Source organism: Phacochoerus africanus, chromosome 3, assembly GCF_016906955.1.
Source record: "Phacochoerus africanus isolate WHEZ1 chromosome 3, ROS_Pafr_v1, whole genome shotgun sequence".
Classification (NCBI taxonomy): Eukaryota; Metazoa; Chordata; class Mammalia; order Artiodactyla; family Suidae; genus Phacochoerus; species Phacochoerus africanus.
Genome location: NC_062546.1, coordinates 112451325 through 112473330, shown reverse-complemented (window position 1 = coordinate 112473330; position 22006 = coordinate 112451325). Strand labels below are relative to the sequence as shown.

Sequence of the window (22006 nt, the reverse complement as noted above, 5' to 3'; positions counted from 1 at the left end):
TTCCCTTAGATAAAACTAAACATGGTATGAGAACAACCCAGGCCTCCCTTTACAGTTCTATGAAAAAGCGACACGCACTCACCAGAGTGGTCCCCACTTCTACACAACCTCAGAGAATAACCAGAGCTTGCACGCATCCCATGTGTAATCTTGGTGGGGGAGCCATCCGAAGACAATCGTAAGGAACACTTACACCTAGATAAAGCAATCAGTACAAAGAGTAAACCTTCACAGAGGAGGAAAGCTCATGAAACTGTCTGCTCACTGTCTCTGAAAAATAAATTTTCACTAACTTTTCTCCTCTACAGTCTTCTGGGTGTAACGAATAAGTAAAAAATTGACAGCGGATTGTCTTCGTGCAAGTCTCTTGGCAAAGATTCGCTCCTTGAACGAAAGTCACATTCAATTCTTCTCCTTCGAAATCCACTTCTGAGTAAATTTTGGAATGGCAGGGCTCTGTGCCAATTATAAACAAAAAAAGATAAAAAATGCCAATGACAATAAGCCACATTTGCACAAGTTTCTGGTACTTTGAGGATTGTAGGAAGATCATCAAATGTGTCGGATTTGTATAATAGTACCATGGAATCACATTACCAGGCAAAGTTTGTTTGCAGGTTAAGAGGCTGAATCCAGAAATGGTGTTTTCCTGAGGAGTGGGGGAACTTGGTGTCCCACTGTGGGATGTCTTAAGGAAACAAACATTTCTGTTTTTTAAAATAAGCAAGAGAAAGAAAGAAACATTAAAGGCAAATGCAAAAGGACCTCATATCAAAAAAACCACCCTCCTGCAAATTTTATTCTTCTGAGAAATTCTCTTCAAAGTAAATCAGACTACAGGTCTCTAATAAATTACAGGGATTAAATGGAAATCAAGCCACACCTCCCTCTGAAGAAAACTGATAGGCATAGATAATCTGAAAAGAGAAGGAAGGTAAAGTTCCACCTTCTAATTAGGGAAGAACAAATTCTGGGGATTTATGGTACTGATGCTATTATATAACTATACACCCTTCTCTTGGGTGCATTCTGTGTATAAAGAAAAGGACAGGTTATCTGAGGTCAAGAGGTCAAACCAGAACCTTGATCAGGATAAACAGGTCTCTGGTTTCTGAAGTGAGCTTAAAGGATATGCTCCCAAGGAGTGTTTTCATTTGTTTTTTTGTTTTGTTTTGTTTTTGTTTTTGTTTTTTTTACTGCAATCTAATACAAAACATTAAGACCAGTAGGGAAGGTATCCGATCATTTTTGCCCCCATGGTTGTTTTTCCATTGACTCAATGGTATGTTCAGGTAAGAGAAGATGGGTAGAGAAATCTGCTAATCTCTTAATTAATCTGCACCTGGCAGAAAAGTACCTGCTTAAACAATGAGTTCACCTGTTTTGAGGGAAATGAACAAAACTTATTAAAACCTCAAATTATAAAAGTACAGGGATGTCAGGACATCAGCAAATGTTAGACATTCATACGCACCTTTGTGACTCTATCTTCCAGGCATTAGTATAAAAGGTGAAGAAAAGGCAGTTGGGGTGGTAGGTGCAAATGGTGCGACATACAAAAGCATCTGGTGCAATAACTCTGGCAACATCCACGTCTGAAAATGCGAGATGCTGGAAAATGTCCATGTGGCAGCCTGTGAACCCACAGAAGGAAGATGTACGTGACATGATGCTAAATGTGCTTGTACCTTGTCATCATCATCACTAAGAAAATTATGACTATTTGTTAGTCAGAGCAATGCACATCCCAAGTGAAAAAATATCTGTTAAATCATCCCCAAACTTGTGTTGTGCCATTTGGGAGAAGGAAAAATTGGTCGAACTCTGATAAAAGACAGATTCCTATGTCAGAGAAATATAACAGCTTAACCTATGCTCCTGCCTCCATCCTAATCAGTGTGAATTATTTACGTGATTTAGCCTGTGTTCATGTTTTCTTTATATTAGCTTGACCCTGAATTCCAGGCCTTAGGAACATGAGGTTTTGTGTTATGTTTTCTAGAATATTTTGAAAAAAATTTTGACAAAAAAGAAATCAACAAAAATCTGAGTTTCTAGCAAAAAGTTCATGTGCCCATTGAAATGAGAACAAGAAGAAATCCACTTTCATTCTCCTTAACATAATCATATATCGACTACATTTTTGTGTTCATATTATTTACTCAAATTATTCAATTGGAAAACACATACATTCTAATAAAAGTATGCAAGCTTAAAGAACAATGATAGCAATTATGGAAAACACAAAAAGAATCCAAATTTAAATGAATGTAGTTGGATCAAGAGAGACTGCCCAACATAACATAGTATCTTCAGATGGATAGTTTAGGAAATTAGATCTCGACTAATTAAATCTTTTTTAAAAACAAACAGATTCTTGAAGCCAGAAGAGAACTTATGGGTCATCCATATCAACTTATAACTGCAACTTCTCAAGGATACCCTTGACAAGTTGTTCACCATTTACTGAAGACATTTAAAGGCACAAGGAATTAACTACCTTATAACAAGGCTCACTTCTTTTCTGAACCACTCTAGATGCTACAAATTTATTTTTTGAATTTTCATTACGGTGATACCTACCTAGATCTGCCTAATGGAACCATGCAATTTAGTCTAATCCCTTTCCCAGAGATGGTTCTTCAAAAAAAAAATTAAGAGTTCCCATTGTAGCTCAGGGGAAATGAGGATGCAAGTTCGATCCCTGGCCTTGCTCAGTGGGTTAAGGATATGGCTTTGCCATGAGGTATGGTATAGGCTGCAGATGTGGCTTGAATCCCGAGTTGCTGTGGCTGTGGTATGGGCCAGCAGCTACAGCTCCAATTTGATCCCTAGCCTGGAAACCTCCATATGCCGCAGGTTCGGCCCTAAAAAAACAACAACAACAAAACAAAACAAAACAAAAAAAATCAACCTGGCAAGTTTTTATGGTAAATGTCTTTAACCTGTTTCTTCAGTCATTTCTTATTTTCCATGACTTGTAGATATCTTTCCATCCTGGTTACCCTCTTTTCCAAGGCTCCAGTTGACCACTGCACCATAAAAATGGGGAACATAGAACTGAATACAAAGTTTCCGTCACAGTCTGATCTATCCGGATTTCAAAAGGACAGGGGATTCTTCCAATGACCATGTTCTTTTTTAAAGCTAGTTTGTTTTTCATTTGTTTTGCCTTTTTTTTTTAATCACAAGCACTTAGAGGATGTTAGTGGGAATGACAGAGTAAGGACCTCCCCAAATCCTCTCCTCCATAAAAGCAACGAGAGCCCTGGAAAAACCAGCCAAATCAACATTTCCGAAGGTTAGGAATTAACCAAAAGTTTGTAACAGTCCAGGGACTGTTTATTCAAGAAAAACAGCCAAATCTCAGTAAAAGTAGCAAGTTTTGGGGGGTTTTAACCAGTCCTATTCCTTTCCACTCTCCTCAGCTCCATGGAAACCTTGAAAATACCCACAAAATCACAGTGAAAACCAATGGTCCCTGGAGGGGGCAGAAGAGAGTTGGAGCTGTTCCAAAGCTTGGTCCCTGGATATTGCCATTTCTTGATCTGTCTAGAAGTTCTCGGGAAAACCCCACTCAGAAGGATTGAGTTCGTTTGACCTGATGCAGAGCTTTCTCAATCTTAACAGCTTTTTCCTTGGAAATGTTTGTCAAAAACAGTAACAAAAACAAACACACATTAAAAAAAAAAGAAGAAGAACTGTGGCAATTATATAACATTGTAGCTGCCTAAGACAGCAGTAAACTCTGGGACAAAAGGACAAAGAACAAGCCAATAAAAAAATCTTTTTTTTTTTTTTTTTGGTTGCCGTTCCCAGGCTAGGGATCAAATCCACGCCACAGCAGCAACCCAAGCTGCTACCAAAACAATGCCAGATCCTTAACCCACTGTGTGACAAGAGAACTCCTAAAACATCTTAAAAGGAAAACCAGCGAGAGTTTGAAAATCTCTGACATATTCCTGGGACTCTAGAAGGCCATGTGCAACGTACAGAGCTGATTATGTGCTCAGCCAGCGCTGTGCAAACGCTCATAAAAGACCTGAGAGAGCCCTGGGCCCTCACCACAGCCTGACATTGACCTCTATGAGCTCCGTGTCAGCAGAAAGCAAAGCCCAGAGCAAAAGTGTAAAGTCCCTGCCAGAGCAGTGAAGACATGTCCTAACTCTCACAAAAAGCCCCTTGTCCTGGGCTGAGAAACTCTCTGGTTCCAGGTACTGAAGGAAACTTCTGTCCCGTCATTAGCTAACAACTAAGAAAACCAAGCAGAGACATCAGTGGTAATAGACAATAAAAACTAAACACTTGACAAAATTAGTTCAGGAGAATCGCCAAGCAAAACAGCAACAACAATACAAAATGGTACCACAACAAACTCTGGGGAAGGAGGGAATTTGATTACCAGAGTTGTCACATGCTATTATTTAGAAGGTCTCTAAGTTTCCCTTGTGGCTCAGCAGAAACAAATCCAGCAAGTATCCGCAAGGATGAGGGTTTGATTCCTGGCCTCGCTTAGTAGGTTAAGGATCTGGTGTTGCCATGAGCTATGGTATAGGTGGCAGATGCAACTCAGATCCCACATTGCTATGGCTGTGGCTGTGGTGTAGGCTGGCAGCTACAGCTCTGATTCACCCCTTAGCCTGGCAACTTCCATATGCTGTGGGTGCAGCCCTTAAAAGCAAAAAGTATATATAAAATAAAATAAAATAAAAGATCTGGAGTCCCCACCATGGCACAGTGGGTTAAGAATCGGACGGCAGCAGCTCAGATTCAGTCTCTGACCCCAGGAACTTCCATATGCCACTGGTGCGGTCATTTAAAAAAATAATAATATTTTTTTTGCAAAAATTACAAGACATATTAAAAAAACAAGAAAATATGGTCCATACGCAGAATAAAAAGGCACTATAAACCATTGCTAAGAAAGTGCAAACATGGAATTTAGTAAACCAAGAATTTATGTCAGCTATTTTAAATATGATCCAAGAACTGAAGGAAACTATATCTAAAGAACTGAAAAAAAGTCTGAAAATAGTGCCTTGCTAAATAAAGATTATCAATCAAGAAAGATTGAAATTATATTTTATAAATAACCAAATCTGAATATTAAAAAATTAAATAATCAGCTAATTTGAACCAATAGATCTAGAACACACTACACCATGGAAAAGGGGTGTTGGGGTAATAAGGGAACAAGGAGGAAAAGAGATGCATTGTTGCCAACTTCCCAGTCTTCCAAGGAGGGTTCCTAGCCCAGCTTCCTGTACAGGGCTTGGTACAGGGCTGGCACTTGATACTGTGTAAAAGTGGCTATTGGTAATTTGGTTTCAACATTCTCTTATCATGAATATGCTGATATCCTAAATAAGATAGAATGTCAGAGCAAATTTTCTGGATAATTCTATTAAAATTACCTCTTTGTCTGAAATTACAGAGTTTCATTGATTCATTATGCTAGAATCATTTCCACCAAGAAATGACCTTATAGTTTTCTCTACAAGGTCACTACACTGGTTTCCTGTGGCTGTTGCAACACATTATCACAAACTTAGTGGCTTGAGACAACACCAATTTATTTTCTCGCAGTTCTGGAGATCAGACATCCAGAAGTCTGAAATGGGTCTTACTAGGCTAAAATCAAGACGCCAGCTAGGCTTTGTTCCTTCCAGAAGCTCTGGAGGATAACCTATTTCCTTACCTTTTCCAGATTCTAGAGGCCCCCTGCATTTCTTGGTTTATGGACCCTTCTTCCATCTTCAAAGCCAGTAGTGTAACCTCTTCAGATCTCTCTCTCTGACCCTGATCCTTCTGTTCCTTTTTCCTGTGACTACATTGGATCCATCCACATATCCAGGATAATCTCCCATCTCAATGTCTTCACTGTAATCACATTGTTAATAAAGCCCCTATGCCTTTTAAGGTATATGCACTGGTTCCAGGGATTAGGATGTGGTTGTCTTTGGGTGTGTGTGTGTGGGGGGGGGTATTCTGCTTATTACAGTCACATAATGAAATAGGAACTTTACGATTACCAATTTCCGAGTCTGCACAGGGCTTCAGTGAAAATCCAGATTCCACGTTAGCCAGCACCTTTATACTAGTAGGTGTTCCTCCTGGACTGTGCTTTAATAGGCAGTTGTTCCTAGGTGTGAGAAACAGAAATTACTTTGCTTCTTAAACTTTGGGGTGCATGCAGAAGTCCATTTCCAGTTGAAATGACTCATGGTCAGTGGAATATAAATAAAGCAATGAGAACGAGAATCTTGGCAGTGAGTGAGCTGGGGTTTGGATTCTTAATCAAATAGACATCTTCCCCCTCTGCAGAGGGACGTTCAAGGAAAGGATGTAGTGGGAGACATTCTTCTACAAGACATTATCCCATTGAACCCTCATTCCTCAAGCACAGCATCTCTGCAGACCAAATGGAAATTATTCTCTTCAGGGAAAAATGACGCCAAAATTGATTAAATAAATAAGATGAATGGTTAGATCTAAAAACCCTGTCTGGTTTTCAGCTGAAAAAAAAAATGTTATGAAGAGTAAAATTAAATCCTAAAAACACTATCAGAAAAAACAAACATGATAAATGTTACTCACCGATACTCTGCATTGTTGAATGCTTGCGTGGCATATGTGAAAAAAAGGCAGTGGATGCTGTTGGTGCACCTTTTCTGGCATTCTTCAACGCTTTTCACCTTAGACACGTTGAAATTAACTCCTCTCATATCAATTCCTTTATAAATATCACGGTGGCAAGCTGTATAAATGAAACAAGAAGCAAATTCAGTCAGTTTACCTTCTAGAAATAAATCATCATTTTGGCTGGGTAGTTTTGAAGAATAAGATTTAATTGGGGGCAATGGCTCTATTAATTAGGGGATTTAGAATTTTTAGTCTATCACTAAATTATCAACTCTGCTTGAAATAATTACATCCAAATATGTTTTAGAGCACTAGCATGGAAAAGGGGTTAGTTTACTTCCAAAACTGCAAGGTCTGTACAGCAATACAAGTAATAGTTCACACCGGAATTATCAATGAACAATGAAGATAAACAGGACAGTAATAATAATGACAGGGATCTATAGGTTATAGAAATAGAGTCTCTTTCTAATTATGCTGCATGTGAGAAAGGAAACAAGCTAAGAATTGGGATGGAATATTTAAAAACTAAAACTTTTCTTAATGGTTAATTGAAAGCCATAAACCTACCTCTAAATGTCTTAAGCTAAAATTGGTCCTGAGTTTAGAAACTTTATGTGCCTGGGAGCGATTCTTCACTTTAATTTCACCTTTTGTTATCTGAGGAGAATCAGAAGGAAATACTAAATAAAGCTCTGTGAATAGACTATGTCTGGGGAAAGAAACAACAAACAAGGAGCAATGGGAAAGGCACAGTATTATTTTTTCTTTAAATTTTACTATGCTATCATAAAAATTAATGCTTAATTGAAGAATTCACACTAAATGGTATGATATCAATTTGATCTTATAAAATAGGATCTTCCTCAGTTAAACTATGTATTGACTAAGCCAGGCTCCCATATTTAGAGCTAAGGGCTGGTTACTACACAAACTGCAGGCACAAAGCATGTGTATAACCCATGTGTGTGCACACGTGTGCACACATGCATGCACTGAGGCAGTGGGATCACTATGACAGGGAAAGGATGAAAAACTTTAAAAACATCTGAAATGAAAAATCTACAAAATGACCTGTATATAGTAAAGGTAAAAATAGCAATGATGTATAGCCCCAGTATGGTTATTTTAAGGTTCTGCCAATCCATCAGCTGAAAGAATCTTTTCAGTACTTTCCACTTTCACATTTGTCATGTTAGAGAAATAGTTCATTTGCCCTAAATTTACTAGGATAGGGTGGGAAATAGAAGCGTCAGAAAGAAAGTTCCTGGGCTCCTTGTCTTCACAATTTTTCTAATATGTGTTATTCTTAATAAGATTTATGGAGTCCAGTCTTTAGATTGGGGGCCTAAAGTGGTTTATTAACTTCAGCACTATTAAGATTTGGAACTAGAAAATCTTTGTCATGGAGGTTTCCCTATCCCTTGTATTGTGTTTAGCAGCATCTCTGACATCGATCAATTAAATACTAATAGGATCCTCCCAAATTGTGACCACCAAAAATGTCCCTAGACACTGCCAATGCCCCGTTGTGGAAAGACAAAACATCTCTGGTTGAGAAACACAGAGATCCACTGGTATACAAACAACCCTCCAGGGAAACAGGGAGAGAGATGCCCTGTGTTCTCTTTCCTCTTGTTTGGGTGTGTATCCACTTTCTGTACATCTGTGCCAACCTCATAAATCATAAGGGCCCCTTACACATGAGATGATTGCTGCAGCCAAGGGGATGCTTCCCGACTCTGATGCCACCTCTGTTATCTGTCTGAGTCCTTCCTTCCAAAAACCCATGGCAGTACAGAGTTTGAGCAGAAGCTGTTTGAAGGTAACCCATTAACCATTCAGAGTTAGTTCAGAAATCTATACCTTACCCCTAATTTGATGGCCACATTGCTTCAAGGAATGTCCAGAAATTGCATTTTTCCGCAACACTCTTGGCAGCATTCCTGTAACACTGTCTTTCAAGAAGCAACCAAACCTGTTTTTAAAAGCAGCTTCACTTAGGAAGTAGAATAATAAACACATATTGAAGAAAGGTCTGGCATCTTTATACACTCATAAGTATAGCCTGGAATAAGGATGATAATGCAGCTTCCCTGACACCTGCTGAAAAGAACATTCTTAGAGGCGATTCCAAAATATCTAAGGGTTTTTGTAATACATAACTTCAGCAATGTTTTCCTTTATATTCACACTTTAAAGTACAGAAAGTCAATCATAGTAAAGAGGTAATTGTTTTCTGTGCTCCTAAACCTTGGCGGAATTATGTTCCCACTTTGTGATTATTTTTATACATATTTTCATTTACTTAAGAAATTGAATCAATTGTGAGAATTGCATCTATATATGGTGTTCTGCACCTAATGGAGTCTTCTGTCTTTAATATCGACCTTAATGTGATTTCATTATTCATAAGGATTCTAGCACTTAACTTTTTGTGAAAATTTGCTGCCTCTCACATACAGTCTGGGTTGTCTATACAAGCTTTATTTTTACTCAAATAGAGTAAAAATAAAATAAAAAATTATGGAAATGGGAACACAGAATAAATATTTATTCTGGATATTGATCAAATTTTAAGAAAATCTGAGTTTCTGTTGTGGCTCAGTTAGTTGAGACCCTGACTTGTATCTGATGAGGATGCAGGTTTGATCCTTGGCCTGGATCAGTGGGTTAAGAATCTGGTGTTGCTGCAAGCTGTGGCATAGTTTGCAGATTCGGCTCAGATTTGGTGTCATCATGCCTGTGGCGTAAGTTGGCAGCTGCAGCTCCAATTCGACCCCTAGCCTGGGAACTTCGTATGCCACAGGTGCAGCCCTAAAAAGAAAAAAATATATAGTAAAACTATGTTTGTACTTAGACCATTTTATGAACGAATAAGATTTTTAATTACCCATTATTTTTCAAATGCTCTTAGTTTTCCAAATTTCAAGTATATATATATATATATATCTCATGCTATCCAGACATGTGGTCGGGGGTCAGATAGCAAGTATCTCTCTTGTTCAGGTGAAACACTCACCTATTTTAGACACGTTCTTGACATAACACCTAACCCAATAATTTTTCAAGAGTTTTCTTTGAGTTTTTGGATAGAAAAAGACTACCTTCAGGAGTTCCCTGGTGGCCTAGAGGTTAAGGATTCAGCATTGTCATCACTGTGGCTCAGGTTTGATCCCTGGCCTTGGAATTTCTGCATGCCACAGGCGCAACTAACTAAGTAACTAACTAAATAAATAAATGAAGAGACTACCTTCTACTATGTTAAGTGAATGTAACAATTGTTTAAAATGCATATTTCCAGGCTCAAGAGACTTTTGTTCAGTAGGTCTGGGCCTGAGCCTAAGAATCTATTTAGATTAGAACTATTCCAGGTGATTCTGATGGTCCTTGAACCCCACTTAGAAACTTAACCCTGCTGTATGTTACCTTTTTGCACACAACTTATTCAATTTTGAAAAGTGACTGGCTTCTCCAGCAGTGAAACTTCAACTTTTACCTTTTGTCTGTGACACTAGTTGAATTTGCAGGAAGAAAACTAAACAGCAAACATCTAGGATGGAAGGTGCACATCATCTGGCAGTGTCGGGCACTAGGGGTGTACATGGCAGATACATCCCCACCTCGGAAGAAGGTATTTTTATGTAGTTGAGTCAAGCATCCTGTGATAGAATCATTTAAAAGAAGAGAGACATCAATTTGGAACAAAGGCAAATAATAATTTTAACAGAAATGTATCTATGCTCTGAACCTTCTGACTTTGTACATGGAATATCCAAAGACCTTTATGACATGAATAATTACAGAAGTGAGTCAGACAATGAGACACCAATATCAAATGCTTTCACTGACATGTGGAATCTGAAAAAAGGACACAGTGAACTTCTTTGCAGAACAGATACTGACTCACAGACTTTGAAAAACTTTTAAGGAGACATTTCAGGGGGTGGGGGGATGCACTGGGGTCGTGGGATGGAAATTCTGTAAAACTGGATTGTGATGATTATTGTATAACTATAAATGTAATAAATTCATTGAATAATAAAAAAAGGAATGAAACATATTATGGTATTATGTATGATGTTGAAGTTATTTTGTGGGTACTTCTATATTAAAAACTCAGTTGATTTTTATTAACCATACAATAATTTGTACAAAAATTATTCCACTCACAAATGCAGGCTTATCTTGGTTTCTCCCTGCCTTCTAATATTCTATAAAAACATCATTTATTAAAAGTAACAGTGTATGATCTCTTTTTCAAAACACTTGCAGGACAAACTTCCACAGTAGAGTCTCATAACAGCTCTGTAAGCAAAGCTAGAGACAGGTTTCATCATAAGCACCCCTCCCCCTTTTTCTAAAGAAAGAGGTTAAGTAAGTGAGTCTCAGGGCAGTACAGGTTTGCCCAAGAGCACCACACAGCTAATGAATGTCTTGGGACATAAACCTAAATCTTCTGACTCCCAAACTTGTTCTCTTTTCTTGTGTGCAAGGTTAAATGCTGTTCCTCATCTCAGTTTAACTCAAGCAATCTAGCAGTTATTAAATATTTATCACTTTAGGAATGAGTTCAAATGAGGCAATATTTGCTCAACATCTGCAAGCTCTATTTTTAGATAGTTTGGGCAGGTGCACACATATGCCAAACTGAAAATATTTTTTGAACTCTTTGCTGTTTAGAATTGCTCAAGACTGGTGTCAAAGTCTGCCTAATAAGACTTTCCAACTCAGGAAGAACACTTTCGTTGGTCAACAGTCCATATTCCAAGGACAACCTTGTCCATTCCCTAGGGCAGTAAGCACACCTCAACTTTAGTAATACCTATTTTTTACATCAGCAGAATGGGCAGTTTAGACACATGCATTTCTTTTCTTTCCTTTTCTTTTTTTTTTCTTTTCTTTTTAGGGCCACACCCATAGCATATGGAAATTCCCAGAGTAGGGGTTGAATGGGAGCTATGGCTGCTGGCCTATACCACAGCCACAGCAACGCAAGATCCAAGCCACATCTCCGACCTACACCACAGCTCTTGGCAATGCCAGATCCTTAATCCACTGAGCAAGACCAGGGATTGAACCCGCATCCTCATGGATAGTAGTTGGATCTTAACCCGCTGAGCCATAAGGGGAACTCCAGACACATGCATTTCATTAAGCCCTGAAGATAAACATTTCCTCTGCCCCATCCCATCCCTCTGGGAATTCTGGCCCTGAGCCCTCCCTATTATGGTATCCAACCCAGCAAGATCTTTTCTCCTCAAAGATGATGCCAGGATGACTAAGCCATGGGTGAAGTTTATATTTAGAAAAAGCAGAGATCTCTTCGGGTAGAAGCTTCTGGGAATACAAGCTGCCAAGTGTACAAGCCTGGATTTCATATACTCACACAAAACACTGAGCAGTTCATCCAGTGACAATCTCTACTGCAAAGTGGCCTGTGTTTTAGACAATGGGTGCTTTTGGCTGATTCATAATTATCAAGCAGCCATCCTCCCCCATCCCAATGCACGGACAATGCTCAAACAATGGCTGGTGCTAGCCTAGGAGTTCCCATTCTGCAGTTGAGCCTCTGTGAATTGCCATGTGGCTCTGCTGATGAAAGGGGGTAACTCGAAATATTCCAACTTTGGAGTGTAGTAAAAAGAAAGTTCTAATAAGTGGTCTTGCTTATCCTCATAAGTTGGTAATAATGACCGTGACCATGGTGGTAATGACGACAAAAATGACAGGCTTGTTTGTATATTTTAGAGTGTATGTAAAGCACTGTTATATAAGTTAGAACATAAAATATTATGTTATATTATGTCACACTAGCCCCTGTGTCCAAGGACTTTGGGTAGGTTATTTAGTCTTGTTAAAAAAAAAATTAAATGATCAATAAGAAGAAAAGCATTTTAATTTTTAAAAATTGGGCTAAGGATATGAAAAAGTCATTTGCAAAAGAAATATAAGCAACTGGAGTTCCCATCGTGGTGCAGCAGAAACGAATCTGACTAAGATGCATGAGGTTGCAGGTTTGATCCCTGGCCTTGCTCAGTGGGTTGAGCTGTGGTGTAGGTTACAGACCTGGCTCAGATCTGGCGTTGCTGTGGCTATGGTGTAGGCCGGCAGCTGTAACTCCGATTTGACCCCCAGCCTGAGAACCTCCATGTGCTGCAGGTGCAGCCCTAAAGAGCCAAAAAAAAAAAAGAAGAAAGAGAAGCAACTAGTAAGTCTCTGAAAAATAGTAAGAATTATAAATACAGGCAAGGTAAAACAGCTACATGCCATATTACTCAACAGATTAACAAAAGTTTTCAATTAACCAATGTTGATGTACTGATTTTAGTTGAAAATGACAAAACAAACAAACAAAAAGCTAGTTCAAAGTGGCTCAAGTACAGATGAAGTATATTGGTTCAAAAGCCAGAGAATTTGTGCTGCGTCTGGAATAATTGGACTTCATGCTAAGCTGATCCTATCAGACACAATTTAATTGTCTTCATACATTTACTTTACTGTAAAGTGTTGTCTTTTCCCTCAAGCTCCACACAATGGCAAGATGAGGCCAGAAACTCAGGCCTCTGCATTCTAACATAATTGAAGTCTAATCAGGGGGAAAAAAAAACGAATCTTATGTCTAGAGGTTGAAAGACTTTGGCTCTGGTCAGGTCATTCCAGACAGCAGGATGTGTGTGTTTTCTCAATGGTCAAGCCTGCCTGGGTCACATAGACCCTAATTGAGAGGCTGCAGTTTGAAGAAATAAGTTAACGATATTGTTTCCAGAAGGATGAATATATTTAGGCCACCCAAACATAGACGATTTTTAGAATTGACCTAAGTGGGGTAAATGTTTACTTTTCCTGGAAGATAATTTTATGGTGCATGTCATAAAACCTACAAAAATATGCACATCTTTATATCTAGTATTTTCAATAATTTCTGAAAATTTATTCTACAGAAATATATGGATATAAGAATGCGCCTGCAAAATACCATGAATACATGAACTGGAGCTCAACTTCTCCCCTAAGAACAACAAAATTCACAACTAAAGACTGAGCACTCTTCACCCAAATGGACCGGAAACCTTAAAAAAGATATCCTACTCCAGAAGAAAAAGAGGAGGACACATCAAGAGGTAGGAGGGGCGATTTCATGATATAAACAACCCCATAACTCCTGCGTGGGAAGCTCCGCAGACTGGAAAGTAACTGGTTCACAGAGACTCACCTACAGGAGTGAGAGTTCTGAGACCCACATCAAACCCTCACGTGTGGGGATCTGGCACTGGGAGAAAGAGACCCTGGAGCATTTGGCATTGAAGGCCAGTGGGGCTTGTGCGCAGGAGCTCCACGGGACTGGGGGAAACAGAGACCCAATTCTTAAAAGGCGCACGCAGATTTTCACATGCATTGGGTCTCAGGGCAGAGCAGTCTCCATAGGAATCTGGGTCAAATCTGACTGCAATTCTTGGAGGACATCCTGGGAAAACAGGGGTGAATGTGGCTTGTTGTGAGGGAAGGACATTAGAAGCAAAGATCTCAGGAATATTCAGTAGCTGCCTTTCTCTGGAGGTGGCCATTTTGGGAAAATCTGGCCCCACCCATCAATCAGCATTGAGAAGCCCCAGGGCAAACAACAACCCAGGTGGGATCAAAGCCCCGCCCCTCAATAAACAGGCTACATAAAGACCCTCAGCACACAGCCACCTCTAATCCCATCCAGAAACTAAGCCCCACCCACAAGAGGGATTAGAATAAGCTCCACCTACCAGTGGGCAGGCATCAGCCCCTCCCATCAGGAAGCCTACAGCAAGCCCCCATAATGACTTCAGCCACAAGGGGGGCAGACACCAGAAGTAAGAGAGGCTCTGACTTTATTATCTGTACAAAGGTCACCACACCAAAAACCTATAAAAATGAAAAGACAGAGGACTATAACTCAGATGAGGGAGAAAGAAAAAAAACCTAGAAAGTCAGCTAAGCCGTGAGGAGATTCTCAGCCTCCAGGAAAAAGACTTTAGACTGTTGTTGCTGAAGATGATGCAAGACATTGGAAATAAACTGGAGGCAAAGATGGATAACTTGCAGGAAACACTGACCAAAGAGATACAAGACATAAAACTTAAACAAGAAAAGATGCAAAATACAATAACTAAAATAAAAAATTCACTAGAAGCAGCTAACAGCAGAATACAGGAGGCAGAAGAACGAATAAGTGAGGCAGAGGACAGATTATTGGAAATTATGGATGTGGAACAGAAAAGAGAAAAAAGATTGAAAAAAAATGAAGAGTCTCAGAGAACTCTGGGATAAGGTTAAACGCATCAACATCCATATTATAGGGGTGCCAGAAGGAGAAGAGAGAGAGAAGGGGACAGAAAAAATAGTCCAAGGGATAATAGCCAAAAACTTCCCTAACATGGGGAAGGAATCACTCAAATCCAGGAAGCACAACGAGTACCATATAAAATAAACCCAAGGAGGAATATACCAAGACACATATTAATCAAACTGATCAAAATTAAAGACAAAGAGAAAATCTTGAAAGCAGCTAGGGAAAAGAAACAAATCACATACAAGAGAACCCCGATAAGGTTATCAGCAGATTTTTCAGCAGAAACTCTGCAGGCCAGAAGGGAGTGGCATGATATACTTAACGTGATGAAAGGAAAAAAACTTTCAAGATTACTTGACCCAGCAAGGCTCTCCTTCAGATTTGAAGGAGAAAGCAAAACCTTCACAGATAAGCAAAAGCTGAGAGAATTCAGCAACACTAAACCAGCCTTATAACAAATACTAAAGGAACTTCTATAGGCAGAAAAGAACAAGAGAAGGAGGAAAGAAAAAAGAGCAACAAAAACAAATCCAAAGCAATTAATAAAATGGCAACAAGAACATACATATCAATAATTACCTTAAATGTTAATGGACTAAACGCCCCAACCAAAAGGCATAGACTGGCTGAAAGGATACAAAAACAAGACCCATATATATGCTGTCTTCAAGAGACCCACTTCAAAACTAGTCAATCACTGATGAAATGAAAGAGGAAATTAAAAAATACCTAGCAGCAAATGACAACAAAGACACAACACTCCAAAATCTATGGGATGCAGCAAAAGCCATTCTAAGAGGAAAGTTTATAGCAATACCAGCCCACCTCAGGAAACAAGAAAAAGCTCAAATATACAACCTCACTTTACATCTAAAGCAGCTCAAGAGAGAAGAACAGACAAGACCTGAAGTTAATAGAAGGAAAGAAATCATAAAGGTCAGAGCAGAAATCAAGGAAATAGAAACAAAGAAAACCATAGAAAAGATCAATGAAGTGAAAAGCTGGTTCTTTGAAAAGATCAACAAAATTGATAAACCCTTAGCCAGACATACAAAGAAAAAAAGACAGAGGACTCAAATCAAAAAAAAATTAGAAATGAAAAAGGAGAAGTAATAACAGACATCACAGAAATATGAAGGATCAGAAGAGACTACTACATGCAACGAGATGCCAACAAAACAGAAAACCTAGAAGAAATGGACAAATTCTTAGAAAAGAACAATCTTCCAAGACTAAACCAAGATGAAATAGGAAAGATGAATGGACCAATCACAAGTACTGAAATTGAAACTGTGATTAAAAAACTTCCAACAAACAAAAGTCCAGGACCAGATGGCTTCACAGGCGAATTCTATCAAACATTTAGAGAAGAGTTAACACCTCTCCTTCTGAAACTATTTCAAAAAATTGCAGAGGAAGGGACACTCCCAAACTCATACTATGAGGCCACCATCACCCTGATACCAAAACCAGACAAAGGTACCACAAAAATAAAAGAAAACTACAGGCCAGTTTCACTGATGAACATCGATGCAAAAGTCCTCAACAAAATACTACCAAACCGCATCCAACAATACATGAAAGGGATTGTACATCATGATCAAGTGGGATTTATCCCAGGGATGCAAGGGTTCTTCAACATCTGCAAATTCATCAGTGTGATACACCACATTAACAAACTGAAGAATAAAAACCATATGATCCTCTCAATAGACGTGGAGAAAGCCTTTGACAAAATCCAACACCCACTTCTGATAAAAACCCTTCAGAGAGTGGGCATAGACGGAACCTACCTCAACATAATAAAGGCCATATATGACAAACCCACAGCGAACATCATTCTCAATGGTGAAAAGCTGAAAGAATTCCCACTGAGATCAGGAACAAGACAAGGATGTCCACTCTCGCCACTACACTTCAACATAGTTTTGGACGTCCTAGCCACAGTAATCAGAGAAGTAAAAGAAATAAAAGGAATCCAAATTGGAAAGGAAGAAGTAAAACTATCCCTATTTGCAGATGACATGACACCATACCTAGAGAATCCTAAAGACGCTACCAGAAAACTATCAGAGCTCATCCATGAATTTGGCAAAGTCACAGGATTCAAAATTAACACACAGAAATTGATGGCATTTCTATACACTAACAATGAAAGATCAGAAAGAGAAATTAGGGAAGCAATCCCGTTTACCACTGCATCCAAAAGAATAAACTACCTAGGAGTAAACCTACCTAAAGACACAAAAGACCTGTACTCTGAAAACTGTAACACACTGATGAAAGAAATCAAAGATGACACAAATAGGTGGAAAGACATACCATGCTTGTGGATTGGAAGAGTTAATATTATCAAAATGACTATACTACTCAAGGCAATCTACAGATTCAATGTCATCCCTGTCAAATTACCAAGGACATTTTTCACAGAACTCGAACAAAATATTTTAAAGTTTGTTTGGAAGCACAAAAGACCCAGAATAGCCAAAGACATCTTGAAAAAGAAGAATGGAGCTGGAGGAATCAGGCTCCTGGACTTCAGACTAGACTACAAAGCAACAGTCATCAAAACCACATGGTACTGGCACAAAGACAGAAATATAGATCAGTGGAACAGGACAGAAAGCCCAGAATTCAACTCACTCACCTACAGCCAACTCATCTATGACAAAGGAGGCAAGAATATACAACGGAGAAAAGACAGCCTGTTCAATAAGTAGTGCCAGGAAAACCGGACAACCACATGGAAAAGAATGAAACTAGAACACTCCCTAACACCATACACAAAAAGAAAGTCCAAATGGATTCAAGACCTAGATATAAGACCAGATACTATCAAACTCTTAGAGGAAAACATAGGCCAAACTCTCTCTGACATAAACCCTTCAGACAGCAACATCTTCTCAGATCCACCTCTTAGGCTATTGAGAATAAAAACAAAAAGAAACAAATGGGACCTAATCAACCTTCAAAGTTTCTGCACAGCAAAGGAAACCCTAAACGACACAAAAAGACAACCCATAGAATGGGAGAAAATCTCCACAAATGAATCGATTTACAAGGGATTAATCTCCAAAATTTATAAACACCTCCTACCACTCCATATCAAAAAACAAACAACCCCATCAAAAGATGGGCAGAAGATCTAAACAGACAGTTCTCCAAAGAAGACATACAGATGGCCAAAAAGCACACAAAGAGATGTTCAACATCACCCATTATTAGAGAAATGCAAATCAAAACCACTCTGAGGTACCACCTTACACCAGCCAGAATGGCCATCATCCAAAAGTCTACAAACAAGAAGTGCTAGAGACGGTGTGGAGAAAAAGGAACCCTAGTACACTCTTGGTGGGATGGTAAATTGGTGCAACCACTGTGGAAAACAGGATGGAGATGCCTCAGACAACTACACATAGAACTCCCATTGGATCCAACAATCCCACTCTTGGGCATCTACCCAGAGAAAACCATGACTCGAAAAGACACATGTACTCCGATGTTCATTGCAGCACTATTTGCAATAGCCAAGACATGGAAACAACCTAAATGTCTACTGACAGAGGAGTAGATCAAGAAGAAGTGGTACATATACACAATGGAATATTACTTGGCCATTAAAAGGAATGAAATAGTGGCATTTTTAGCAACATGAATAGATGTAAAAATTATCATGCTAAGTGAAGTCAGTCATACAATGAGACACCAACATCAAATGCTTTCACTGATCTTTGGAATCTGAAAAAAGGACAGACCGAACTTCTTTGCAGAATAGATGCTGACTCTCAGACATTGAAAAAAACATGATCTCCGGAGGAGACAGTTTGGGGTGTGGGGGGATGTGCTTGGGTTGTGGGATGGAAATCCTGTGAAATCAGACTGTTATGATCATTATACAACTACGGATGTGATAAATTCATTTGAGTAATAAAAAAAAGATATAAAAAAACCCAAAATACCATGAACAGAGAAGAACATTAAGCCCCAAAACATGACATACATTTATTTGCATGAAAAGGATCACTATACATGGGAAACATAAGTTACAAAAAAAGTATTTAGAATTAATAACATCTTTGTTAAATGTATAAAGATATGTGCAGAAAAAGAGCTGAAAGACTAAACAAAAGATTTTTAACAAAGGCCATTTCTAAATCGTAAGACTACAGACAATATGTAGTTTCTCATTTTATGCTTATTTGCACCTCTAATTTTCCTAGCATGATCATAATTTTTTTAATCAAAAATAACAAAATTGAAGTGGCCATGTTCAAAGCACCTCTGGTGTCTACTTCTTAGCATTCAATGGATTTGTGCATGATAACAATTATGGCTCAGAAGAGCAAATAGTAGTGAGGGGACAGGTGGAGGTATGTTTGGTTTCGGCGGAAAAAATCTTTTTCCTTAAGAAATTATATTTCTTTTCAAACATAACCCTTACTCAAGAGGTGTTTATCCCAACCCTTGCGATGTGGTCTTCTTATGTCGACATAGATTTAGAAACCCCCCATAATGGTGGCACTGTAGAAACTCCATTCTGCAATGATTAATGAAAAACTGTGTCCAGAGTCATCCTTATTCTCTGGAAATTTAATGGAATGGATAGAAAGAGAAATAAGATCAAAACCTGATGTTGAAACTCAATTAAATATAAACCAGTTACTTTCATTTCTGAAATGTTTCCCCAGAGGTCTAAAAGAGTAAGCCAACCTAATGAGTACATACTATGATGATACTTGGGTTGGACCCAGACACTGTAAAATGCCTAGAGCCCTTTAGAATATTCATATAAGTTGATTTTCTAAATGTTGATCACAAAAATAAAGGGTCCACTGCTTTATGGAGTGTCATTTCCAAAGAGAAGTTTCTGTTACCGTCTGCCCAGGACATTCTCACTTCTGGGCTCCTCCCTCTGGTGTATCTAGAGCAATACATCTGAAAAGTGGTAGTGGGTACTGAACCTTAAAAGGATATGTGTCCTCAAGGGTGGATGCCTCACTTGATTATTTCTCTCCCATCCATCTCTAACTTTATGTCTTATAGATAATCCACGCTCACCGCAGGAAACTACAGCAAACAGGCACATGAAGTAAGCTGCTTGTCTGAATGAAATTATCCTAAAAGAGAAAGAAGCAAACACATGACCCTGCTGCTTGTAGATCATATTTACCATGAACCTTAATTTGGTGATACAGATTTTCTTATAAATGTCTTTTCTTATAAAAAGGTGATACAGATTTTCTTATAAATGTCTGAATTGCAAATCTAAGCTCACAATTACCAGTAGAGAAAGCAAAGGTTTTCTTTTATCTTTTGTACCCAAGGACTTGGCACAAGATATAATTTGAGACCACTAGACTACTGTTGTGTTTATTGCTCATTTGGCACCTGTGGTCTTAGTAATTATGGAAAGCGAACTGATAGAACGGAGTTAAACACTTGTGAAGCCTCTTGATTTGAGCAAAAAGAAAACTATTGTAAACCATGGCAATACTATCAGTCCAGAATCCCTAAGGAAAGATACTCAAAATATTCAAACCCATTTAAAATTTTTAAATCAGTCAATATTCTCTTTGATTTAACAGTATCTTCCACTCAGTTAGCTCCACAGATGAGAACATCAGTTCCATCTCCATTTTCTAAATGCACAGAAAATTAGAGCATCAACTAATAGCTTCTTCATCAAGTAAGTATAGTACCTCACGAAAAATCTATTTGGAAACAATCAGAATAATAGAAGTTCTCTACCTGAAAAGCACAATTACTTCCATGGCTCTGGAGGTGAGGAGGTCTCTTGCCCCTGAAAAATGGCTGGTCTTCAAGCTTTCCTAATAGGGCTCTGTGGGCAGTATTTGCTTGGCTCTGATATTGACTTTGGTTTTCTGCCAACAGTTTCAACTTTTTGTCTTGTCAACATATCCTATGAAAGTCCCATTCCTGTGTTCCGCTGTTTAATACCTTAACTATTTCATAATAGGACCATAGAATTCATGCACAAGTTTTCATTTTTAAAAGTGTCCTGTAACATTCCCAGTTATTTGGGGTCATAAGAAATCTTGTCTAACTGGACTTTTCCAGTAAAATGGCCTGGCTACACAACTGAATAAGGGGTGGGAATGGACAGATCATCCTGGAAGGCACAAAGAGAATTTGACAAGTGATATCAATGCCTGCCTAAATCCTAGTGAAAGGATCCTATAACAGTGAAGTTTTAAGGATGGGAGGGAACTGGTCAAGGTTTAGGTCTTCTTCCCACCCAATTCATGAAATAAGACTCTTTATTTCCAGGTCCAAATCCGGTCTGTTTTTGTAAATAAAGTTTTATTGGAACATAATCATGCTCATTCATTCCTGTATGAGTCATGCTTATTTCACCCTACAGAGTTAAGTAGTTGTGACAGAGACAGAATGGCCTGCAAAGCTGAAAGACCTACTATCTGTCCTTTTTCAGATAAGGTGGGCACTCCTAGTATGGGGTTCAGACTTCTCTGTCAGGATACCTCAACCTGAAAGAAACACACTGGTTTTCTCAAGAGCCTGTTCCTGCTCAGGGAATTCTATTTTATTGTTATTTTTAAGGAAAATTCTCCCTCTGTTTTGAAATATACTTCCTTGCCACTTCTGCCCCTCATTCCTAGATTGACCTACTAGATTCACAACAAATGATTCTTTTGAGCTTTTAAAAATATTTAAAGATTATAATTCCTTGCCCACTACATCTCCATTGTTTCCTAATTGTTCTTCAAAAATGCAATACATCTTTCTGGCTAGTAAATTAGATTTTTAGGGAGTTGGTTCTTAAATATTTATTGTGTTGTTATAGCAATGCAGAACTGTACTCATTAAAAATGTAAGATAGTGTCACCAATAAAATATTTTCTGGCTGTAATTAAGCAGCATATGTCAAACATACATGCTGCACTGACTTTTAGATTCGGAGCATCAACTGATACACCAGCAAACAACAAAAGGGAATCCTCTGGTTTGTGCAGTATTAAAGAATTTAAATTTACAGTTTCACTTGCCACCAGTCTTATCAGG

General features: G+C 38.6%; 1 protein-coding gene across 2 annotated transcripts in view; it reads right to left on the bottom strand.

Annotated features, from left to right (window-relative positions):
• The window catches only part of KLKB1 (kallikrein B1), a 28652-nt gene extending 7868 nt beyond the window's left edge, over positions 1 to 20784 (bottom strand). Inside the window, exons 1-10 of one of the 2 annotated variants that reach the window (XM_047770416.1) lie at positions 20714 to 20784; positions 20024 to 20082; positions 10142 to 10304; positions 8514 to 8620; positions 6598 to 6757; positions 6033 to 6142; positions 1475 to 1634; positions 598 to 707; positions 294 to 456; positions 83 to 195 (exon numbers count right to left, since the gene is read on the bottom strand). In XM_047770416.1, coding sequence (XP_047626372.1) covers positions 83 to 195; positions 294 to 456; positions 598 to 707; positions 1475 to 1634; positions 6033 to 6142; positions 6598 to 6757; positions 8514 to 8620; positions 10142 to 10304; positions 20024 to 20082; positions 20714 to 20736 — 1168 coding nt within the window. In that variant the 5' untranslated portion in view covers positions 20737 to 20784. Of the gene's footprint in view, positions 1 to 82; positions 196 to 293; positions 457 to 597; positions 708 to 1474; positions 1635 to 6032; positions 6143 to 6597; positions 6758 to 8513; positions 8621 to 10141; positions 10325 to 20023; positions 20083 to 20713 lie in introns of those variants that run through there. The other variant, XM_047770417.1, reaches the window with a different exon arrangement.
• Positions 20785 to 22006: the final 1222 nt, after the last annotated feature.